At 43.8% G+C, this 21693-nt stretch overlaps 1 protein-coding gene across 4 annotated transcripts in view; it reads left to right on the forward strand.

Moving 5' to 3' along the window:
- pde4ba (phosphodiesterase 4B, cAMP-specific a) overlaps positions 1-21693 on the forward strand; it is a 217289-nt gene that overhangs the window by 123335 nt on the left and 72261 nt on the right. For 2 of the 4 annotated variants that reach the window (XM_062998065.1, XM_062998067.1), the window contains 4 exons: positions 17150-17350; positions 18651-18704; positions 20737-20773; positions 20860-20930. In XM_062998065.1, the coding sequence (XP_062854135.1) occupies positions 17150-17350; positions 18651-18704; positions 20737-20773; positions 20860-20930 (363 nt within the window). The remainder of the gene's footprint in view (positions 1-17149; positions 17351-18650; positions 18705-20736; positions 20774-20859; positions 20931-21693) is intronic. The other 2 variants (XM_062998066.1, XM_062998068.1) reach the window with 1 other exon arrangement.

Raw genomic sequence — 21693 nt, forward strand, 5'->3', positions numbered from 1 at the left:
CGCTTGCACATTTTTGCCGTGATGAAGGGATAATTATTACTAATATTATTATTAGTTATTAAAGTTATTGACTTTACCTCTCAGTGGTCATAATGTTATCACAATCAAAGCAGCTTTTATTTAGAGCTTCTAAAGTCTGATGCATAAAATAATAGAATAATTTAAGATGCAGCTTTGTTTATGACGTATTGCGTCTTCTCACCAGGGTAAAAAGGTGTAAAATCTCACACACTGTTCACACCATCACATTCACGTTCCTGCAGCAACTATTTCACTGTGTTTCGGGTTTTAACATATTGGGGATCTTATAAACAATTGTGATCTGTGCATGAATGGTTTAAAGGTGCAATTAGTGACTTTTAACTAGGGATGGACCGATCGGGGTTTTTGGCACCGATTCCGATCTCCTTTCAGGGACATCGGCCGATAGCCGATTCCGATCGGGGGAGGGGGGGGGGGGATTAGCAGTAAATAAACTTAAAAAGAGCCTCACAGTAAAGATAAACCGGAGCAGCGCGCGTGTGTGTGTGTGTGTGTGTGTGTGTGTGTGTTTGTGCCTTTAGAAGAGACGCTTTGTTCACAGTATCGCTGTAAGTGATTCATTGATTCATAAGTTGATTCGTTTTTATGTGAAGCGTAAGTTTCTCTTCTCAGTTATCTCTCCGTGTTTACTGTTATTAATTAAATGTCGTGGTTTTAAATAAACACCAGCTACTACAGATCATTCTGTGTGACTCTCTTACATTAAAAAGCTTCATTAAACTGCTATTAGCACAGATCTGTAACCGAGTCAGACTCGTTCCGTCTAAGGAGCTAAAAGTTTTCTGATCCTAAAAGTTCAGCAGATGATCCTGAACTAACGAATTTAGTAATGAATAAACTTTTGCCTCTGATTGGCTCTGTAACGTTTTCTGTTCTCATCTACATCACAAGTAAGAACCGCTTACGATTTACCAAAGTGAACCAGGAGTTTATATAACGTGCTGATAGAATCGACTCAGATGTGACCGGGTCGAATTATCTTTTTAAAGTAAATATTACAATCAGCAAAATTACATCGTATGTATGATGCACAACGTTAATAATGTTATTTTAGGTCATGAAGAGCTTTCACGATGGTTTCTGTACGATGGTTGATGAATGGTGATGTGATGGTTGGTGCTTCGTAGCTCAAAGTCTGGATCGATCCACTGAGCTGTTAACTTAACGTGATCTTTATATATCACACCATCGGATCGTCTACATTTAGGAAATATCGGCCGATCGCCGATAGCATATTTTGATAAAAAATCGGCCGATACCGATTCATAGCCGATCGATCGTCCCATCTCTACTTTTAACAAATATGAGGTAAGAGGTACAGCATGAAATGTTTGATTTACTAATGACCCCCAAAAGCCTTGATAAGGTTTAGGTCATGTATCTGTGGATCCTTGATGTCTTTTGGCCTGTAAGTAGTTGTTGCACAGCTTTGAAGAAAAAAGCAGCGTTTTCACTCACGTTCTCAGACTTTTAGCTCCCACAGCATCTCAGACTCAAGGTTAAATGAAGGACGGTTATTGTTCAGTAGAAAACACATTTCCTTCCTCATGCCTCATCATTTCTAGAAAGATTTTCTTTAACAGAACCTGGATTTGTGTGTGAGCTGGGGTGGCGGGATGGTAGAAAGCCGCCATGCTGCTGCTAACAGCAGGGGTTCGAATCCCAGGTTTGGTTCACACATAAACAAGGTGTGTTTGCTTGTGTCAGCTTTTCTGTTGCATGTACTGGGCGGCACGGTGGCTCGGTGGGTAGCACTGTCACTGAAGCGTTCCAGGTCCTTTCTGTGTCTGTGTGGGTTTCCTACAGGCGCTCTGGTTTCCTCCCACAGTACAAAGACCTGCCGTCAGATTCACTGGAGCTACAGAATTGCCCCTAGATGAGTGTGTGTTTGCGACCTGTCTGGGGTGTTTCCTAACTTTTTGGAGTCTGATGTTCTCTTTTTGGGGTCTGATGTTCTCCTTTTTGGGATCTGATGCCCTCCTTTTGGTGTTTTTAACCTGTCTGGGGTGTTTCCTACCTTTGCCCAGTAAATTGCACCCACTGTGACCCTGACCAGGACACAGTGCTGGTAAAACAGAATGAATAAATGAATGTTGCTCGTACTGTTTTTTCTGTCACACTGTTGAACAATAACAGGGTTAAACGCTGTACCAGGGCGAGTCGGGTTTCATGTTTTCTTTCCTGCGTTGGCGTGGACTCGGACACGCCCGCTCGGACACGCCCACTCGGACACGATCAGTATGTAGTTTAATGCAGACAGGTTTTATGGATTATGTAAACACACATGGATGGAGGGTGGGGGGGGGTTGTTATCCCAGTGTTTCTGTACTGTGTGTTGCATGTGCAGTTGTGGCCTAGTGGTTAAGGTACTGAACTAGCAATCGAAACGTTGCCGGTTCAAGTCCCACCACTGCCAGGTTGGCACTGTTGGGCCCTTGAGCAAGGCTCTTAACCCTCAACTGCTTAAACAGGACATTGCCACAGTACCTCAAGTCACTTTGTCCTTGTGCCTCCACACCGCAGATACAAGCAGATATTAACGGTCACTTGGAACAGAAATTAAATTCGGCATCAAATATTTAACATCCAGCATATTAAACACCAGTTAACTCGCTGTTTCCCAGTTGACTTCGTGTAGCTGGATCTTGTTCAGTCTGTTGTATTTAATGGTGGTTTAATTTGTCCCTGTAAGAGACACGTGTTCCACATAATGAAGGAATAGTGCTGGTGTTTGTGGAATGTTAATGCACTGCTGCCCCCTAGTGGATCATCTGGAAATAAACGCAAATACTCACTCCTTTATCCTTCATTCATACATTGTCAGTTCTAACACCGATTTATCCTGGTCAGGGTCGAGGTGGGTCTGATAACTCTAGGACACACACACACACCATTTTAGTATCTCCAACTAGCCTGACAGCACGTCTTTGTGCTGTGGCAGGAAACCCACATGCACATGAGGAGAACATGCAAACCCCACACAGAAAGGACTCGGACCGCCCAGCCTGGGAATCGAACCCATGTCCTTCTTAACTGAATATACTTTATTTTAGATAGTTGCTTTTAATTTTTACATTCATTCTCAAACTCTGTGGGAAAACATATCAATGTATTAAAGCTTCCACAAGGGGGCGTTTATGTGCCTGTTAAAATTGATTATTTAATTATTATTATTTTTCTTTTGGCTTACAACCCACCTAAGGGTCGCGACCCAGGCTTTATAAAACCTTGCATTAGGTAACTTGTCTTAGAGCCCCTTGATGCCCTACTTTTTGGTCTCTGATGCCCTCCTTTTTGGGGTCTGAGGCCCTCCTGTTTGGGGTCTGATGTTCTCCTTTTTGGAGTCTGATGCCCTTTTTTTGGGCTCTTATGCCCTCCTTTTCAGGGTCTGATGCCCTTTCTTTATGTGGTCTGACGCCCTTTTTGGGGGTCTTTTCCTTTTATTTTTGGGGTCTATTCCCTGTCTTTTTGGGATCTGATGTTCTCCTTGTTTGGGATCTGATGCCCTCATTTTTGGGGTCTGTTTGCCTTCTTCTTGGGGGCTGTTGCCTTTTTTTTTTAGTCTGATGTCTATCTTTTTGGGGTCTGATGCGCTCTCTTTGGGGGTTTAATGCCTTCCATCTTGGGGTCTGATGCCCTCCTTTTGGGGGTCTGATGCCCTCCTGTTTTCCTTCTTTTTGGCATCTGTTCCCCTCTTTTTTGGGCTCTGACCCCTTCCTGTTTGGGATCTGGCACCCTTTTTGTGGGGGGTCTGTTGCCCTCCTTTTTGGGTTTATGAAAGTGGCCACTCTAGAGTAGTCACTGGACGAGCCGTGATCCTGACCGGGATGAAGCCGTTATTAAAGATGAATAATAAAATGTTTATTTTATTATTTATTAGCAAAATGAAACCGTGTGTCTGAGACTAAACACTGATCTGTTATTCTGTCAGAATTCTCGTGTGTTGCGTCTCTTGTTCACTACAAAGCCGGAAGTTTCTTTAATGTGAGGGCGTCGCCGTGACCTTAATTCGCTTTGTTTTCATTGAGAACGTGTGTATCCTCGACCCGAAGACACGACAGGTTTGCATTGTTCTGGTCTGAATCATGTTGTTTGTACCCGTCTGTCTGGCCCGGCTCTGCTTTCATTGTTTGTTCTGACTCTCTGCCTCCTCTGTTGAATGAATGACTTCTTTCTTTATGAAACACTGACTCGTGTTAGCCGGCGACTCTGTCAGCTCGTTAGAGTCGATTCACTTGCAGTGAGAAATGAACCCAGGATGCAGAAACTCATCATGATTTCAGGGTCAAAGTGTTGATCCTTCGCTTTGAGCTGCTGCTGATGGATCTTATTATTTTAATAAGCCTGAGAGTCATAGTGAGAGTCAGAGTGGGAGTCCGAGTGGGAGTCCGAGTGAGAGTCCGAGTGAGAGTCAGAGTGAGAGTCAGAGTGAGAATCCGAGTGGGAGTCCGAGTGGGAGTCCGAGTGAGAGTCAGAGTGAGAGTCCGAGTGAGAATCCGAGGGAGAGTCAGAGTGAGAGTCCGAGTGAGAGTCAGAGTGAGAATTCGAGTAAGAGTCCAAGTGAGAGTCCGAGTGAGAGTTCGAGTGAGAGTCCGAGTGGGAATCCGAGTGGGAGTCCGAGTGGGAGTCCGAGTGAGAGTCCGAGTGGGAGTCCGAGTGAGAGTCCGAGTGGGAGTCCGAGTGAGAGTCCGAGTGAGAGTTCGAGTGAGAGTCAGAGTGAGAATTCGAGTGGGAGTCAGAGCGACGCCTGGAATGTGTTTTTGTTTTTGTTGCTCAGCACTGGAGTGTTTTTGGTTTCTGTTCCAGAGCTAAATAAAGAACTGGTTTATTGATTCTATTTATTCATTCATTGTCTGTTTTACCACTGATCTATCCTGGTCAGGACTGCAGTGGGGCTGATTCACTGGCAAAAGGCAGGAAACACCCTGGACGGGTCACAAGTCCATCTCATTAACACACACACGTAGGGGGCAATTTTAGTATCTCCAATTAACCTGACTGCACGTCTTTGGACTGTGGGAAGAAACCGCAGCGCCCGGAGGGAACCCACACAGACACGTGGAGAACATGCAAACTCCACACAGAAAGGACCCGGACTGCTCCACCTGGGAATGGAACCCAGGACCTTCTTGCTGTGAGGTGACTGTGCTACCCACCGAGCCACAATATTTACATTTACATTTTCAGCTTTTATCCAAAGCGACTTACACTACTGTGACAGTACACTGTCTAAGCAATTGAGGGTTAAGGGCCCTGCTCAAGGGCCCAGCATGAGCAACCTGGCAGTGGTGGGGTTTAAACCAGCGACCTTTTGATTACTAGTCCAGTATCTTAACCACTAGACTACAACTACCCAATATGAAAAGCATTCCAAAAAGTGAAAAGCATTCAAAAATATTCCAAAAACCACCAAACAAAAACAGCTTATATAAATCAGCAGCCACATTCATTTGTAATTATTGAGAAGACTGTCCACAATCGAGCAAGCTTTTACCTTCACGTTCAGGCCTGGAGCCTGGAGGCTGACGCTCACTGCTTGCCTGAACATGAATGTAAAAGCTTGCTTGACTGTGGACAGTCGCTGCTGATTAGCTTTTTGCTCTTGCATGGCAGCCTAGAAGAAGGGCATGGGTTCAATTCCCAGACCCGGCGACCAGGGTCCTTTCTGTGTGGAGTTTGCATGTTCTCTCCAGGTCTGTGTGTCCAAAGACATGCATTTAGGATAACTGGAGATACTAAATTGCCCTAAGTTTGTGTGTGTGTGTGTGTGTGTGTGTGTGTGTGCCCTGTGATGGACTGGCGACCTGTCCAGGGTGTTTTCTGTTTTCCGCCCAATAAATCAGACCCACCGAGACCCTGACCAGGATAAAGCATTGGTAAAACAGACAATGATGTCATGTTATACATATACAAGTGTATGTACAGTCACATAAGTATTATTCAAACCCCTATATTACACATCATTCTGTTCTAATATTATTATTATTATTATTACTATATTATTTATGTGTATTATTATTATTACTATATTATTTATGTGTATTATTATTATTACTATATTATTTATGTGTATTGTTATGTTTAATCCTATTACAGTACATGTGATGTGAGACAGTTTTCCATTAACGTGGGAAAATAAACTCTGCCCACAAACATCCCAGCGATTATATAAATGAGCTTAATAAAGAATCCCAGGAATGTGGAAGTGCACACAGAGTAAAGCTGCATTTAGTTTAAAATAGGATGCAAACTCAGAATTAATATTTTATACTGATAATATTTTTACAGTCTGGGAAAATATACACTGACCAGGCATAACATGAAGAAGGTTGTCAACCAGTTTGATGAAGTTTGGCAGTGGATAGTTGCGAAAGAATATTTTCAGCAACATCCTGGAATGATTTCCAAGTGATTTTCTCAGGTCTCACCACCAGCTCTTTGAACTGATCATTCATGATGTGTCGCATTTGTGGACCAACAGAAATGCCTTCACTAATCTTGGTATCAATTATTCTTGGGAACACTTCCCCCTTTTTGTTCATTGCTTTCATAAAATTTGTCATCAGCCCGAGTTTAATGTGAAGTGAATATCTTTTTTTTTGGGTCCACAAGTGGTTTATGTGCCATATTTGTTCTGCCCTGGAGTCAAATTCTGATGAATTGGCCAGTTCTTTTTAGTGTAATATGATTCTTCTTATGACTGTCCCAATTGCAAATGAAGCAGCAATACTTGGTATATCTGAGCTGCAATCCAAAAAGCAGTGCCACTCTAAATCTCCAGATGTTTCAGTTGTAGTTGCTGTACTTGATGTATTTCAACAACAGTTCCATGTTCTGGAATGTTTCCCTCATTTGTGCAGCATACCAACAGGTACTGAAGGATAGACATTGTCACTATATAACAAGACTGCCTTGAGGCATGTTGTTATCAGCAGCTCAAAATACCTAAGACACACCCAAAAGTGTTCAAGAAACAAAATCTCTGTTGACCAGTGTTATCTCTTCATCACGGCACCTGTTAGTGGGGGGGGATATATTAGGCAAGTGAACATTTTATCCTCAAAGTTGATGTTAGAAGCAGGAAAAATGGGCGAGCGTGAGGATCTGAGCGAGTTTGACGAGGGCCAGATTGTGACGGCTAGACAACCGGGTCAGAGCATCTCCAAAACTGCAGCTCTTGTGGGGTGTGTCCCGGTCTGCGGGTGGTAAACCGGCGTCAGGGTCATGGGCGGACGAGGCTCATTGGTGCACGTGTGGTCCGATCTATCAGACGAGCTCCTGTAGCTCAGACTGCTGGAGAAGTTCATGCTGGTTCTGATAGAAAGGGGTCAGAAAACACAGAGCAGCACAGTCACAGGGCTGTTTTGGCAGCAAAAGGGGGACCAGCACAATATTTCTCAGTGTGTTCAGGGCTGCTCTGCATCCACTACTGTTTTTTTATCTATTAATTAAATCAAATCAAAGTTTATTTGTCACATACATGGGGTCTGTCTGAAAACCTACTGACCCGCCCTGCTCCCCACTGCGTACCTGATCAGCTCCTCAGTAGAGAGGATTCTAATAAGACTAATTATAATATACTAATCAGATTATTTAGACGCTCTACTTTATGTCACTGATGTTGGTCAAGAAAGTCTCACTCGGGCACCCAGGTGGCGCAGTGGGATATTCCGCTAGCACTCCTCGGTTCGAAACTCGGCGTAGCCACCGGTCGGCTGGGCGCCATCTAGCGTGCATAATCGGCAGTGCCTGCAGCAGACTGGACTATTCGGGTGGGGTCTTCAAACGATGTGTAACGACTTTGATTAGCAGATAGAGGGGCCTGTGCAGAGTTCAAGGGCTGGGCGCAGGTCGGAGGAGGCATGAGCAGCAATATACCCACCTCGCTCAAGGGTCCAACAGTGGCAACCTGGCAGCCGTGGGCTTTGAACCAGTGACTTTTCAATTACTAGGAAGGACTGACTGTGTGATACTTTAAGATGCACTGGTGCCTCGTGCCATGTCGTATTCACCACCTTAAGCATCAGATCCATTTAGCAGACGCTCTCATCCAAAGCGACTGAATACAGTTTGAGCAATTGAGTGCTAAGGGCCTTGTTCAGGGGCCCAATGGTGGCATCTTGGTGGTTGTGGGGCTTGAACCCTCAACCCTTTATCAACTCCATATAGTGTTTTAATGTTTACATTTACATTTTCACCACTTAGTGGACGCTTTTATCCAAAGTGACTTACAGTGCTGCGACAGTATACTCTCTAGTCTAGAGGGTTAAGGGCCTCGCTCAAGGGTCCAACGGGACCTCGAACCAGTGACATTTCAATTACTAGAACTGAGTGTGTGATGCTTTAAGATGCACTGGTGCCTCTTGCCAATCGTATTCACCACCTTAAGCCTGATGTTTACTGGATGAGCATCAGATCCATTTAGCAGACGCTCTCATCCGAAGCGACTGAATACAGTTTTTAGCAATTGAGTGCCAAGGGCCTCGCTCAGGGGCCCAACGGCGGCATCTTGGTGGTCGTCGGGCTTGAACCAACAACCTTTTGACATTTTCAGCACTTAGCAGATGCTTTTATGCAAAGTGACTGACAGTACAGTGACAGTATACAGTCTAGAGGATTAAGGGCCTCGCTCAAGGGTCCAACAGTGGCAACCTGGCAGCTGTGGGCTTTGAACCAGAGACCCTTCAATTACTAGTCCTGTAGCTTAACCACTAGGCTACAACTAGGCTAAGATTTAAAAGATAATAGACGACCAGAGGTAGAGACCTGAGTGATTGAAATCAGTACTAACATGCCTGCTGGATGAGTTGTAAACTGGTCCGGCTGGTAGACTCCCTTCTATTGTGCTCTCACAGCTGAGAGCAGAGCGTGGCTGAACTTTAGGAGGAGGTTCCGTGGGAGGGTTCAGAGGCCCTGTGTGTGTGTGTGTGTGTGTGTGTGTGTACGGACTGTGGAAGCATGCAGGACCGGCGCTGTTAGCGGGACCATGTACCGCCGGTCGCCCTGCCACCAGGGCAGGATTTACTTTGATTTCAGCGAGGAGGTGATCAAGAGGCTGCACGCCTCCACCCTCAGGTCAGAACTCCTCCATTCTCTCGTTCCTCCTCACGTTCTCACCGACTCGTTTCCTCTCTGTCTGCCGGTTTAAATACCTATGGTGGAGTCTGGTGGCTTCCATGACCGACTGTACTCCCTTTTCTCGCCTTTTTACCCTATACGTTCACTCTGTTGCAGATTTGGGGCATTTCCTGCCACAAAAGAGGTCCAGCTGACTTCAATTTAGGATCGAGGCGGCTGGAGGTAGAATGTTATTAATCACCCAGCCTGAAACAGATGCTTTAGCAGATGCTTTCATACAAAGCGACTTAGAGTACTGGGACAGTGTATTACCTAAGCAATTGAGGGTTAAGGACCTCACTCAAGGGCCCAACAGTGGCAACCTGGCAGTAGTGGGGCTTGAACCAGCGACCGTTCGATTAGCAGTCCAGTACCTTAACCACTAGGCTACGGCATTTAGCAGACGCTTTTATCCTGTGACAGTATATTATCTCAGCAATTGAGGGTTAAGGGCCTCGCTCAAGGGCCCAGCAGTGGCAACCTGGCAGTAGTGGGGCTTGAACCAGCAACCTTTCGATTACTAGTCCAGTACCTTAACCACTAGGCTACAACTGCCCTCATGTGTTCATGTTTTTTTGACACGTATGGTGTACTATACACCAGTGGTTCTCCACCAAGGGGGCCGCGTCCCACCAGGGGGCGTCGGTCAGCCCAGAGGGGGGTCCTGTTGCTTTTTATTGATGGACCCACCTCAAAAATGCAAAGGTCAACGGACGGGCACTACGAATGATCCAGATTCAGTTGTCGATCCGTTTATTTCGGGTGTGCTCCTCTCTTTCTTTCTGTGGGTTCATATGGAGATCCGTATTGCGCACGGAGAGTCACGCACTGATCCCAATTACCCCCCGTCTCTGTGCAAGCGATTGTGCATCGATCAGCCAGCAGAGGGCGTAATCCAGGCACTCCCACTTTCGGAAGAGCCAATCACTGTCCGTATAGGTGCCTGAGATTCGAACCTGGTGGTTTTATGATGGTGCACTTGGCTGGTCTGTGGTTCGATCCTTTACTTCTAACAAACTTGCCAGTAGGTGTATTGGCCACTCTAAACTGTCTGAGCTGGAAGGATTGAGTATGTGATGCACTGGGATGCACTGGTGCCTCGTGCCAATCGTATTTACCTCCTTATGCGCAAACCGGATGGGCATCAGATACATTTAGTAGACGCTCTCATTCAAAGTGACTGAATACAGTTTGAGCAATTGAGGGTTGAGGGCCTCGCTCAGGAGCCCAACTTGGTGGTTGTGGGGCTTGAACCATCAACTTTCTGATTATTAATCTAGTATCTTAACTGCTGACCCACCACTAAGCAGGTTAAGCAGCTCCTGATGGAAAGTTAATAAATGCACAAATAAATAATTACGTTTATTTTAATGAATATATATGGCTCAGAATTGAAGGGTGTTCCGATGCGTCCCACATCTAAAAGTCTTGTGACTGTTTCTGTACAGCAATGACCTTTATTTCGGCCTTATGTCAACAGGTAGCTAATGAATACACACAGCTCAGAGATTTCTCGATTCAGTGCTGCTCTCAGCTACTTTATCAGACTTTAAGAGCTGATTAGAACTGATCTACAGTATATCTACACTGTATGGTCAAAAGTATTCGGACACCTGACCGTGAGCTTGTCGGACACTCTTTTTTAAATACAAACTATTAAAACAGATCGACGTCTGTACGTGTGTGTGTGTGTTCTCACAGGACGTTGATGTTAGTCTGTGTGTGGGAATTTGTGCCCGTTCAGTCTAAGTTTGCAGCATTTGTGTGACTGGGCGCTGATGTTGGTGTTCCGGTTCATCCCAGAGCTGTTGAGTGGGGCTGAGGTCAGGGCTCTGTCTTTATAGAGCTCGCTTTGTAACAATATACATATGTTTATATAATGTATAGATGAATTGTGACCATGCTATAGTTCTTAAAGGTATTTTTTCCTTTCTTCTGTTTGTTCTTTTTCTTTCTTTCTTTCTTTCTTTCTTTCTTTCTTTCTTTCTTTCTTTCTTTCTTTCTTTCTTTCTTTCTTTCTTTCTTTTTCTTCCTTCTGTTTCTTCTTTTTCTTCCTTCCTTCTTTTTCTTCTCTTTCTTTCTTTCTTTCTTTCTTTCTTTCTTTCTTTCTTTCTTTCTTTCTTTCTTTCTTTCTTTTTCTTTCTTTCTTACTTTTTCTTCCTTCTGTTTCTTCTTTTTCTTCTTTTTCTTTCTTCTTTCTTTCTTTCTTTCTTTCTTTCTTTCTTTCTTTCTTTCTTTCTTTCTTTTTCTTCCTTCTGTTTCTTCTTTCCTTCTTTCCTTCTTTTTTTTCTTTTTCTTCCTTCTGTTTCTTCTTTTTCTTCTTTTTCTTCTTTTTCTTCTCTTTCTTTCTTTCGTTCTTTCTTTCTTTTTCTTCCTTCTGTTTCTTCTTTCCTTCTTTCCTTCTTTTTTTTCTTTTCCTTCCTTCTGTTTTTTCTTTTTCTTCCTTCCTCCCTTCTTTCTTTCTTTCTTTCTTTCTTTCTTTCTTTCTTTCTTTCTTTTTCTTTCTTTCTTACTTTTTCTTCCTTCTGTTTCTTCTTTTTCTTCTTTTTCTTCCTTCCTTTCTTCTTTTTCTTCTTTCTTTCTTTCTTTCTTTCTTTCTTTCTTTCTTTCTTTCTTTCTTTCTTTTTCTTCCTTCTGTTTCTTCTTTCCTTCTTTCCTTCTTTTTTTTCTTTTTCTTCCTTCTGTTTCTTCTTTTTCTTCTTTTTCTTCTTTTTCTTTTCTTTCTTTCTTTCGTTCTTTCTTTCTTTTTCTTCCTTCTGTTTCTTCTTTCCTTCTTTCCTTCTTTTTTTTCTTTTCCTTCCTTCTGTTTTTTCTTTTTCTTCCTTCCTCCCTTGTTTGTTCTTTCTTTCTTTCTTTCTTTCTTTCTTTCTTTCTTTCTTTCTTTCTTTCTTTCTTTTCTCTTTTTTCTTTCTTTTCTTTCTTTCTTTTGTTCTTTTTTCTTTCTTTCTTTTGTTCTTTTTTCTTTTTTCTTTCTTTCTTTTTTCTGCCTTTCTTTCTTTTTTCCTTTCTTTCTTTATTTCTTTCTTTTTTCTTTTTTCCTTCTTTCTCTTTTTCTTTTTTTCTTTCTTTCTTTCTAGTTTAGATTATGTATTTGATTTATACACCTGATAAGTGTGTCTCAAAAACAGTTGAAGCACTTAATTAGGAGAGCTGTCCATGTACTTTTGACTGTATAAATCAGTGATTATAATTGAATTTGGCTCTTTATCGGGGTTTGAGTCTGGCACTAGGGGTGCATTTATACGTGTCCCTCAAATGTCTGGGTTCATGGTACGCCATGCACTTTCTGTATTTGTGAGCCCAGCCTGGGATTCAAACCGCCAGAACTCCACACCAGCTCACTAAAGTTTATATACAGTAAATCAAGAAAAAGCTGATGCATGCACATATAGCTGTAAATCAGACCTGACCTTTATTTTTGTATTTGGCATGAACGTATGATGCACGTAACATTTTCAATGGACTGCAGACAGAACATGAAATATTTTGGGTTCATTTTGTCTGCAATATAATAAATTAAAGTAAAATTTTCCGTACCGTCCCAACTTTATCTGATTTTGGTTTGTATATATTTAGATATTTGTTCTTTTGTTCATCATCTGTGCATGTAGTACTTATGCATCAGTTGGTTGTCATTTGCCTTCTGGGAAAATGTATTTATTAATAACTCTCTACAGGCGTGAGTTTGTCCTCACGCCACCCTGAGAAAGCCAAGTGTTCCTCTAACATTTGCATTTCTGAACTTAAACCCGAGCACAGACGACCGGCTTTGTGTGACCCACGCCGGTGCCGTTTGAGAAGCTGTGCAGGCTGAAGTGTGTCATGGAAAAACAGCAGGATGTTTAATAGCTGGTGAACAGATTTAACGTCATCGACGCTCGAGTGATTCTGTCGATTCTGTCTGCCAAAAAACGTCCACACGTTCCCTAAAGTCGTGTGTTAAACCTGCAGCGTTATGAGCTCGTTATGAGCAGTTCTCCAGAAATCCCTGTTCTTTAGTCTGGACGTGAAATAAATACTCAGTCGTTCGGTTTAATGTTGTGTTCATGGTCTCATTGATGTTTTAAACCCTTAAAACAAACCCTTAATTTTCTTCCTAATTAAGTCATATCCAATTCCCTGAGCACATTACCGACTACCGCAGGTTCATACGGAGATCCGTGTCATGTACAGAGTCACACACTGATATCCATGATCCCTCGTCTCTGTGCAGTACTATCAATCAGCCAGTAGAGGTCGTAACTGCAGCAGTTATGAGAAATCCCAATGGTGTCCCTCATCTCCAAGCAGAGTTGAGGTTCAAACTCAGTTGAGGTTGAGGTCTGACTGTGTAAAACCCACCTTTTTATCATTCCTGCCTAGAAGTATGCCACCTTGTGGAAAAATAATGCATTTACCTGAATTGGAAAATATATTTTGATCAAAATTTAAAGGAAAGTTTGTTTACAAATTTGCAATATGCAGTCACATTGGGTGAATTATTGGGAGGCTTGAGCCACACTCCTTAGAGGTTGCCAAGTTTTTCCTGTCTAAAAGCGCATTCACATGAGCCGACTGTGCCGTTGTTTTCTATGGAGTGTGGTGGTGCCACTTAGCTTGCCACTGCTCTTCCCTGACCTGGACTTTGACCCAGTTTGCTGACCTTTTCAAAGCTCCTCCAATGAGACGAACTGTTTGATACGAGGCGGTAAAGGCCGTACGAACAAAACTTAGCGTGACTTACTGTAGTAAAACAGCGAGTGAGGAATGTGATTAGTGGAGGAACTTATGAGCAGTAATAATGAAGAGAAGTTTAGTGCTCCTGTCTCCTTCTTTTACTACATTAAACCACGTTAAGCTTTATTCTGAACCAGAAGCGTTCTAGACTCTGGGAGAAGCTGATTCTGATTCTCACCATTTCTCAGAAGCTGGAGCGCTGAACAAAGCGGCGATTTATGCTGAGGCTCACGGTTTTGCCGCTTCTCGTGTGAATGCGCCCAAAGAGTTTGAGGTTCTAACTCCAGAGTAGAAACAGTGATTGTAACGTGGTGGGAGTCCAAACTGTCCAAGAGCTGCTCTATGTACGGAATCGTTTCCCTCCACGTGCTCTAGTTTGACCGGCAGCAGCTCCTTGTTGGCACGCCCATCTCCGGCATGGTATGCCAGGATTCTGAGCTTCTGTGGTGTTGTCACGGTTGGAGCCGCCTCGGATGAGCGAGTGACCCCAGAGGTGGTGCGACGACCCCCTTTATTCCTTTATTTAGTTCTGGGGACTGAATGAATAAATATACTATTATTTTATTTTATATTATAGACACGTCATAATAGCTAACACTGATACTCCTGATGGGAACCCGACGTTTCCGGGAACGCAGGCGTCGTGGTCACTTCCTCACTTCCTGATTGCTTGTTCAGGCGTTCTGAGGGGTGTAGAGTAACCCAAAAAAAAAAAAACAGGACGTCCCACGAGAGGGATTCGTCCCCCTGGGTCTGTGGGTGTTTTGTTCCTTCTTATGTTTACACACAAGGTCACAAAGATCTCGTACTCTAAACATCTAACCGAGCGGCTCATTCAGAAACCATTTCAAAAGGTTTGTGGGATGTTATCGACGAGAACATAAAACCATGTGATCAGGTTTCTTCTACAGAAGCGTGTGTTTACCTCGGATGTTGTGTATTAGTTACACCGGGTGAATGATTTTTGGTAATGCTTGAGTCACTGAGTTTCTCCTGTTTCCTCTCGACACCTTCCGGCACTAAAATGAGAATGGCGTTGGTTTTTTTTCAGGATGTATCACTGTGAGATCCTTGATAAGAACAGCAGGTTTTATTGTTTTCATACTTGATCCAGTGTTCATACTTTTCGGAAAGTCTGCTTTAACATACATCATACACTGACCAGGCATAACATTATGAGCACTGAGAGGTGAATTGAATAACACTGATCATCTCTTCATCACGGCACCTGTTAGTGGGGGGGATATATCAGGCAGCAAGTGAACATTTTATCCTCAGAGTTGATGTTAGAAGTAGGAAAAATGGGCGAGCGTGAGGATCTGAGCGAGTTTGACGAGGGCCAAATTGTGATGGCTAGACGACCGGGTCAGAGCATCTCCAAAACTGCAGCTCTTGTGGGGTGTGTCCTGGTCAAAAGTGTTCCAAGGAAGGAACAGTGGTAAACCGGCGACAGGGTCATGGGCGGCCAAGGCTCACTGATGCACGTGGGGAGCGAAGGCTGACCCGTGTGGTCCGATCCAACAGATGAGCTACTGTAGCTCAAACTGCTGAAGAACCACTCAACAGCTCAGGGATGAACATCAGCGCTCATCCATATTAATGCTCTTTTGACTCCTTAAATGGGCACAAATTCCCATACACAGAGATATCACATAGAGATCCGTTATCACATATGATCATAAAGACTGGTGACTAAGTGTTCTCCAGGTGTCTCTGAAGAGAGTCTGAGCGAGCGCTGATGCATTTCCAGCGCTGCTGTTTTTGTTTGAAGAAGGCAGAGGTCGTCTCTTCTGGACTTCCCGAGGGCAGGAAGGGATGCGACATGTTTCCTTTCCGATCAATGGGAATCTTTTAGATTTTCCACAACTGTTTTATCTCGAGATATGGGGTGGGAGGGGGGCAAATACTTCTTTAAACTTTACGTTATACACCGATCAGCCATAACATTAAAACCACCTCCTTGTTTCTACACTCACTGTCCATTTTATCAGCTCCACTTACCATATAGAAGCACTTTGTAGGTCTACAATTACTGACTGTAGTCCATCTGTTTCTCTGCATGCTTTGTTACCCCCTTTCATGCTGTTCTTCAATGGTCAGGACCACCACAGTACCCCCACAGAGCAGGTATTATTTAGGTGGTGGATCATTCTCAGCACTGCAGTGACACTGACATGGTGGTGGTGTGTTAGTGTGTGTTGTGCTGGTATGAGTGGATCAGACACAGCAGCGCTGCTGGAGGTTTTAAACACCTCACTGTCACTGCTGTACTGAGAATCGTCCACCAACCAAAAATATCCAGCCAACAGCACCCACTGTGACCACTGATGAAGGTCTAGAAGATGAGCGACTCAAACAGCAGCAATTGATGAGCGATCGTCTCTGACTTTACATCTACAAGGTGGACCGACTAGGTAGGAGTGTCTAATAGAGTGGACGGTGAGTGGACACGGTATTTAAAAACTCCAGCAGCGCTGCTGTGTCTGATCCACTCATACCAGCACAACACACACTAACACACCACCACCACCATGTCAGTGTCACTGCAGTGCTGAGAATCATCCACCACCTAAATAATACCTGCTCTGTGGTGGTCCTGACCATTGAAGAACAGCATGAAAGGGGATAACAAAGCATGTAGAGAAACAGATGGACTACAGTCAGTAATTGTAGAACTACAAAGTGCTTCTATATGGTAAGTGGAGCTGATAAAATGGACAGTGAGTGTAGAAACAAGGAGGTGGTTTTAATGTTATGGCTGATCGGTGTATCTGAGATGTGTTCATGCTCGGTTCTCATTATTAATGTCTAGTCAAATATCAGCTCTGCTACCGGCAGTTTGGGCACCTATACAGTCAGTGATCGGCTCATGACTGCTGTGATTTTAATTGCCCCTAGGTATGAGCATGTGTGTGAACGTGTGAGTGTGTGTGCCCTGTAATCAACTGGCAACCTGTCCAAGGTGTTTCCTGCCTTTCGCTTAGTCAACTGCACCCACCACGACCCTGACCAGGATAAAGCAACAAAAGATAATAGAAAACAGTTTGCTTTGATCCTGTTGTTTCCAGTGTTTGTAATAAATCCTAAATAAAAAACAATAATCTTAACACCAGGGGTTTTCAACCTTTTTGGACATGCGCCCCCTTCCGAGTGCCGACCTCGAAGGGTACCCTGATTTAACAATACAATACAATACAATACGAACATGTTATTAATAATATATTAAATATAATTCTTATTAATTTTGTCTGTTTTTGTTTGTCCTCTGTCGCAGTTTTGACGTGGAGAATGGACCGTCTGCGGGATGCAGCCCTCTGGACCCCCAGGTCTCGCCCGGCTCAGGCCTCATCCTGCACCCCAACTTCTCCCAGTCCGGACACAACCAGAGGCGCGAGTCCTTCCTGTACCGCTCGGACAGCGACTACGACCTGTCACCCAAATCCATGTCGCGTAACTCTTCAGTCGCCTCGGAGCTGTGAGTTCACACCGCGTGATCATAAATACACCATGTTTTTACATTATTTACTGTTCTGTTCCCTTCCTCTGCACCCAAATACACCCAAATACACCAAAACCAGGGGATGGTGGCACCAAGCTTACCTGGCAGGGGCGAGACCATGATCAAGAAGGCGGTTCACCCAGGGCGTGGCCCCCCATTATAATTTCTGAAAGTAGGGGACTGTGTTTGCACTCTTCCCTAATAATTTAAGTAGTAATAATGGACAGTGGTAGCCTAGTTGGAGCTTTGGGCTATCAATCAGAAGATTCCCACTGTTGGGCCCTTGAGCAAGGCCCTTATCCCTGTCTGCTCCAGGGGTGCCAGACCCTGCACTCTGACCCCAGCTTCTAAACAAACTGGTATACACAGAAAAAAAGCTAGACTGCTGTCGTAGCTAAAACCAGTTTTAAATAAATCAATTTAGGGTATAGCTACACTTATACACTATATGGTCAAAAGTATGCAGCCACGAACGCCCCCTTGTGGAGACTTTACATTACATCTTGTAAACCACAGTGGGACCAGATGGTACAGAGAGAGAGTAAGATGCATCATTTGTGTTTCTTGGGTCATTTAAAAAATAAAGACGTGGGATAATGGAGATCTACGTGTGACTCTCCGTGCGCCATACGGATCTCTAAGTGAACCCGCTTTGTTCAGGTGACAAGAAGCGGTCTGTACTTCACACGTGTCTTAAGGGGATCGTCTTAGTCACGACTCTCTTCGGTCAGGAGTGGAGGTCTGCAGCAGTAGAGGCAGAATACGATCCGGAAATTGGATACGACAAAATTGAGAGGAAAAGTCAGATGGCGCAGTGGGATATACCACCCCAAGTTGGCAGTGCAGACAAAATCAGCCACCAGTCTGCTGGGTGGGAAAAGACGTGACTAAAAAGTGGGCGGGGTTTTTGATGCTGTAAGGATTTTGGTTAGTGGAGGAACGTGGAGATCGGCGCCAATCCACCAAAGTATGGCCGAATAAGAAGGGCGTGTCAGGAGAATATACCCTCCCCAGCAGCGAACGACTAAATGCATTAAAAATATACACGAAAAGTGACGTCCACATACTTTTGACCACATAATGTATCTACACACAACTTACTTCTGTCTCCAGCACTTCCATTTGTTTTGTTTTTCTGCTCCTCACTTGGTTCCTCTTGATCTCCGTGTTCACGCTTCTGCTAAACGTTCTAAACTTCGACCCTGTTCAGTTGATTATACGGCTGCTGTTTCTGCCTCTAAACCTCTGTCTTCTCTCTCCTATGTGCATAACGAAGATGGCTTGGCTTGCATCCTCTGTCTCAGTCTGCTTCTCACCTCACTTCATCCAGGTAGATGGAGATGCAGTAACCCTGCTGCTTCCTTTCCTGTTTTTAACATGTTTCACTCCTTTCATCCTTTCATCCGCTTCTTTCTGTCAATCTTGAAATAAATTACTAGTTTGGTCACTTTAAAATGTAAAAAATGAGCCCATGGAATGTTCTACAGTTAGGGCGCATTCACATGTGAAGCGGCAAAACCGATAAGCGTCAGATCCAGGGTTACAGCTCCACATGTATCTGTGTTTATCTGGATTCTCCTCCCTGTTTCACTTTTAAACTTGTGTTACAGCTCCAGCTTCTGAGAAATGGTGAGAATCAGAATCAGCTTCTCCCAGAGTCTAAAACGCTTCTGGTTCAAAATAAAGCTTAACGTGGTTTAATGTAGTAAAAGAAGGAGACAGGAGCTTTAAACTTCTCTTCATTATTACTGCTCATAAGTTCCTCCACTAATCACATTCCTCACTCGCTGTTTTACTACAATAAAACGGCCTGAGTCGCTTTTACCGCCTCGTATCAAACAGTTCGTCTCATTGAAGGAGCTCTGAAAAGGTCAGCGAACAGCAAACTGGATCAAAGTTTAATCAGGTGAACTTTGCCAAACTAAAATAGCGAGCACAACATGGCAGAAGTAAGCGGTGTGAATGATTCTCATGTGAATGCGCCAGTACTGTGAAGACGACTAAAGAACCAGTCCACTCTCATTACCTTCCTAAAGCTCTTAACAATAAAATAAAAAAAATACTTTTATTTATTTGCAGAGTATATGAGTACCAGATTTAACAATGCTGACTGTGAATAGCCACACATGTACTGAACTGATACACCAAGGGTCGACTTGCCCCGCTCCCTAATACCTACCTGATCAGCTGCCTCAGTTGAGAGGATTCTAATAAGACCTGGAGCTCATAAGGCAGATTATTTAGACTCTACTTTACGTCAGCGCAGTTTTAGTCTACAGGACATTCCAACCAACGACACCTCCCTCCGTTTACCGAAAAACTGTCTTAAACTGTCCCTGATGAGTCCCAATTTACAAATAAATTCCACTCATGCACCCTAATACAGATTAAGACTTAATACAGATTTGTTTACCTCATTACTAGCTCTAAATTGCGGATGTGTTGCAGGCCTGAAATGCAGGAATGGATGTTTATTAATAAATGAAATGAAGTCGAGCAGATAAAAGATGAAATATCTCAGCTCCATCCTGTCTGACATCAAATAAAAATCAAAGTCAATGTAAGAAACTCTGTGTTTTTATTTAATTTTCATTTTTCTTACTGTCCCAACTTTTTCTGATTTGGGGTTGTAATTAGACTCCAAACTAAATAGCAGCAGCACTTTGTGTAAAATTAATTTTAAAACCTGCACATTTTGTTCACAATCGTGTTGGTGAAAGTTGATTAAATAGTGAATTAATGTTGATGTTTTTACTCTGCCTGCTTCTCATTTTCATCGCCTGATTGTAACATCTACTCACACTACTGAATAGTATCAGTTCATCAAAAATATTCAATTTACTGCTTTTTTAAAAGATATAATTAATATAGAGCAGAATTAAGTTCAGCCTGTTGGTCCGGCCCTCCACAACAGTCCTAGTTTCTCATGTGGCCCGTCGGAAAATGTAATTACCCACCCCTGGTGTAGAATACGGCTGATTCCGTCACACTCCAAACGACCTCGCTCTCCTATGTATGAGACATCTGAGGAAATGAAAGGAAGCTTGAGTAGCGGTTGGAAGGGCGGTGCAGAATTCGAGGTAAATCGGTCCCAGCGGGTCCCGACGTGCCTCTTACGCGGCCTAATTTCCTCACATGGCTTTTGCTGGCACCGGCCGCCCTGACGTAACCTCCCACTGACGTCGTGTTAGCAGAACGATCCCGGCGGATGGTTTAATGTAGCCCTTTATTACATGCTTATTATACAGAGTCGTTCTGACGTCCCGTCATCCTGGGAAATGTAACGTCATGTGACTTTCACTCTGTTTTATATGGAAGCCAAAGTCGGAAATGAAAATATCTCTGTCCTGTTCTGCTTTCAGGCACGGTGATGACCTTATCGTCACGCCTTTCGCTCAGGTAAACATGACCTCACTCTTTTACCTTACTTTTAATTAAAACACTTCATGTTTTATTGTGTAATCATGTTAAACGCGTGTGTTTAGGTTCTCGCCAGCCTTCGAAGTGTCAGGAACAATTTCACCGTCCTGACCAATGTGCAGTGCGCACCCAACAAGTAAGTCCACTCACCACACGCCTTTATTCCAACAGGTTTCCGGATTTAATCCCTTTTTATAGCAGCAGAACTCGAGCAAAACACATCAGTGATAGCTCAGTGGTTAAGGTACTGGACTAGTAAACAGAAGGTTGCCGGTTCAAGCCCTGCCACCACCAAGTTGCCACTGTTGGGTCCCTGAGCAAGGCCCTTAACCCTCAGTTGCTCATTGTGTAAGTCGCTTTGGATAAAAGCGTCTGCTAAATGCTAAAAATTTAAATGTAAAAATGTGTGTCCCGGTCTGCAGTGGTCAGTATCTATCAAAAGTGGTCTGAGGAAGGAACAGTGGTAAACCGGCGACAGGGTCATGGGCGGCCAAGGCTCATCGATGCACGTGGGGAGTGAAGGCTGACCCGCGTGGTCCGATCCAACAGACGAGCTACTGTAGCTCCAACTGCTGAAGAAGTTCATGCTGGTGCTGATAGAAAGGTGTCAGAATACACAGAGCAAAAGGGGGACCGACACAATATTAGGAAGGTGGTCATAATGTTATGCCTGATCGGTGTTACCACATGTTTTTTTCCACAAGACAAACATTCATTCATTCACTGTCTGTTTTACTATGGCTTTATCCTGGTCAGGGTCACGGTGGGTAGGATTCATTAGGTGAAAGGTAGGAAACACTCCATCAGGACACCAGTCCATCATAGGGCACACACACACACACACACACACACACACACACTTGGTCTGACTGCTTCAGCAGCCGGAGGAAACTCACACA

Source organism: Trichomycterus rosablanca, chromosome 6 (assembly GCF_030014385.1).
Source record: "Trichomycterus rosablanca isolate fTriRos1 chromosome 6, fTriRos1.hap1, whole genome shotgun sequence".
Taxonomy (NCBI): domain Eukaryota; kingdom Metazoa; phylum Chordata; class Actinopteri; order Siluriformes; family Trichomycteridae; genus Trichomycterus; species Trichomycterus rosablanca.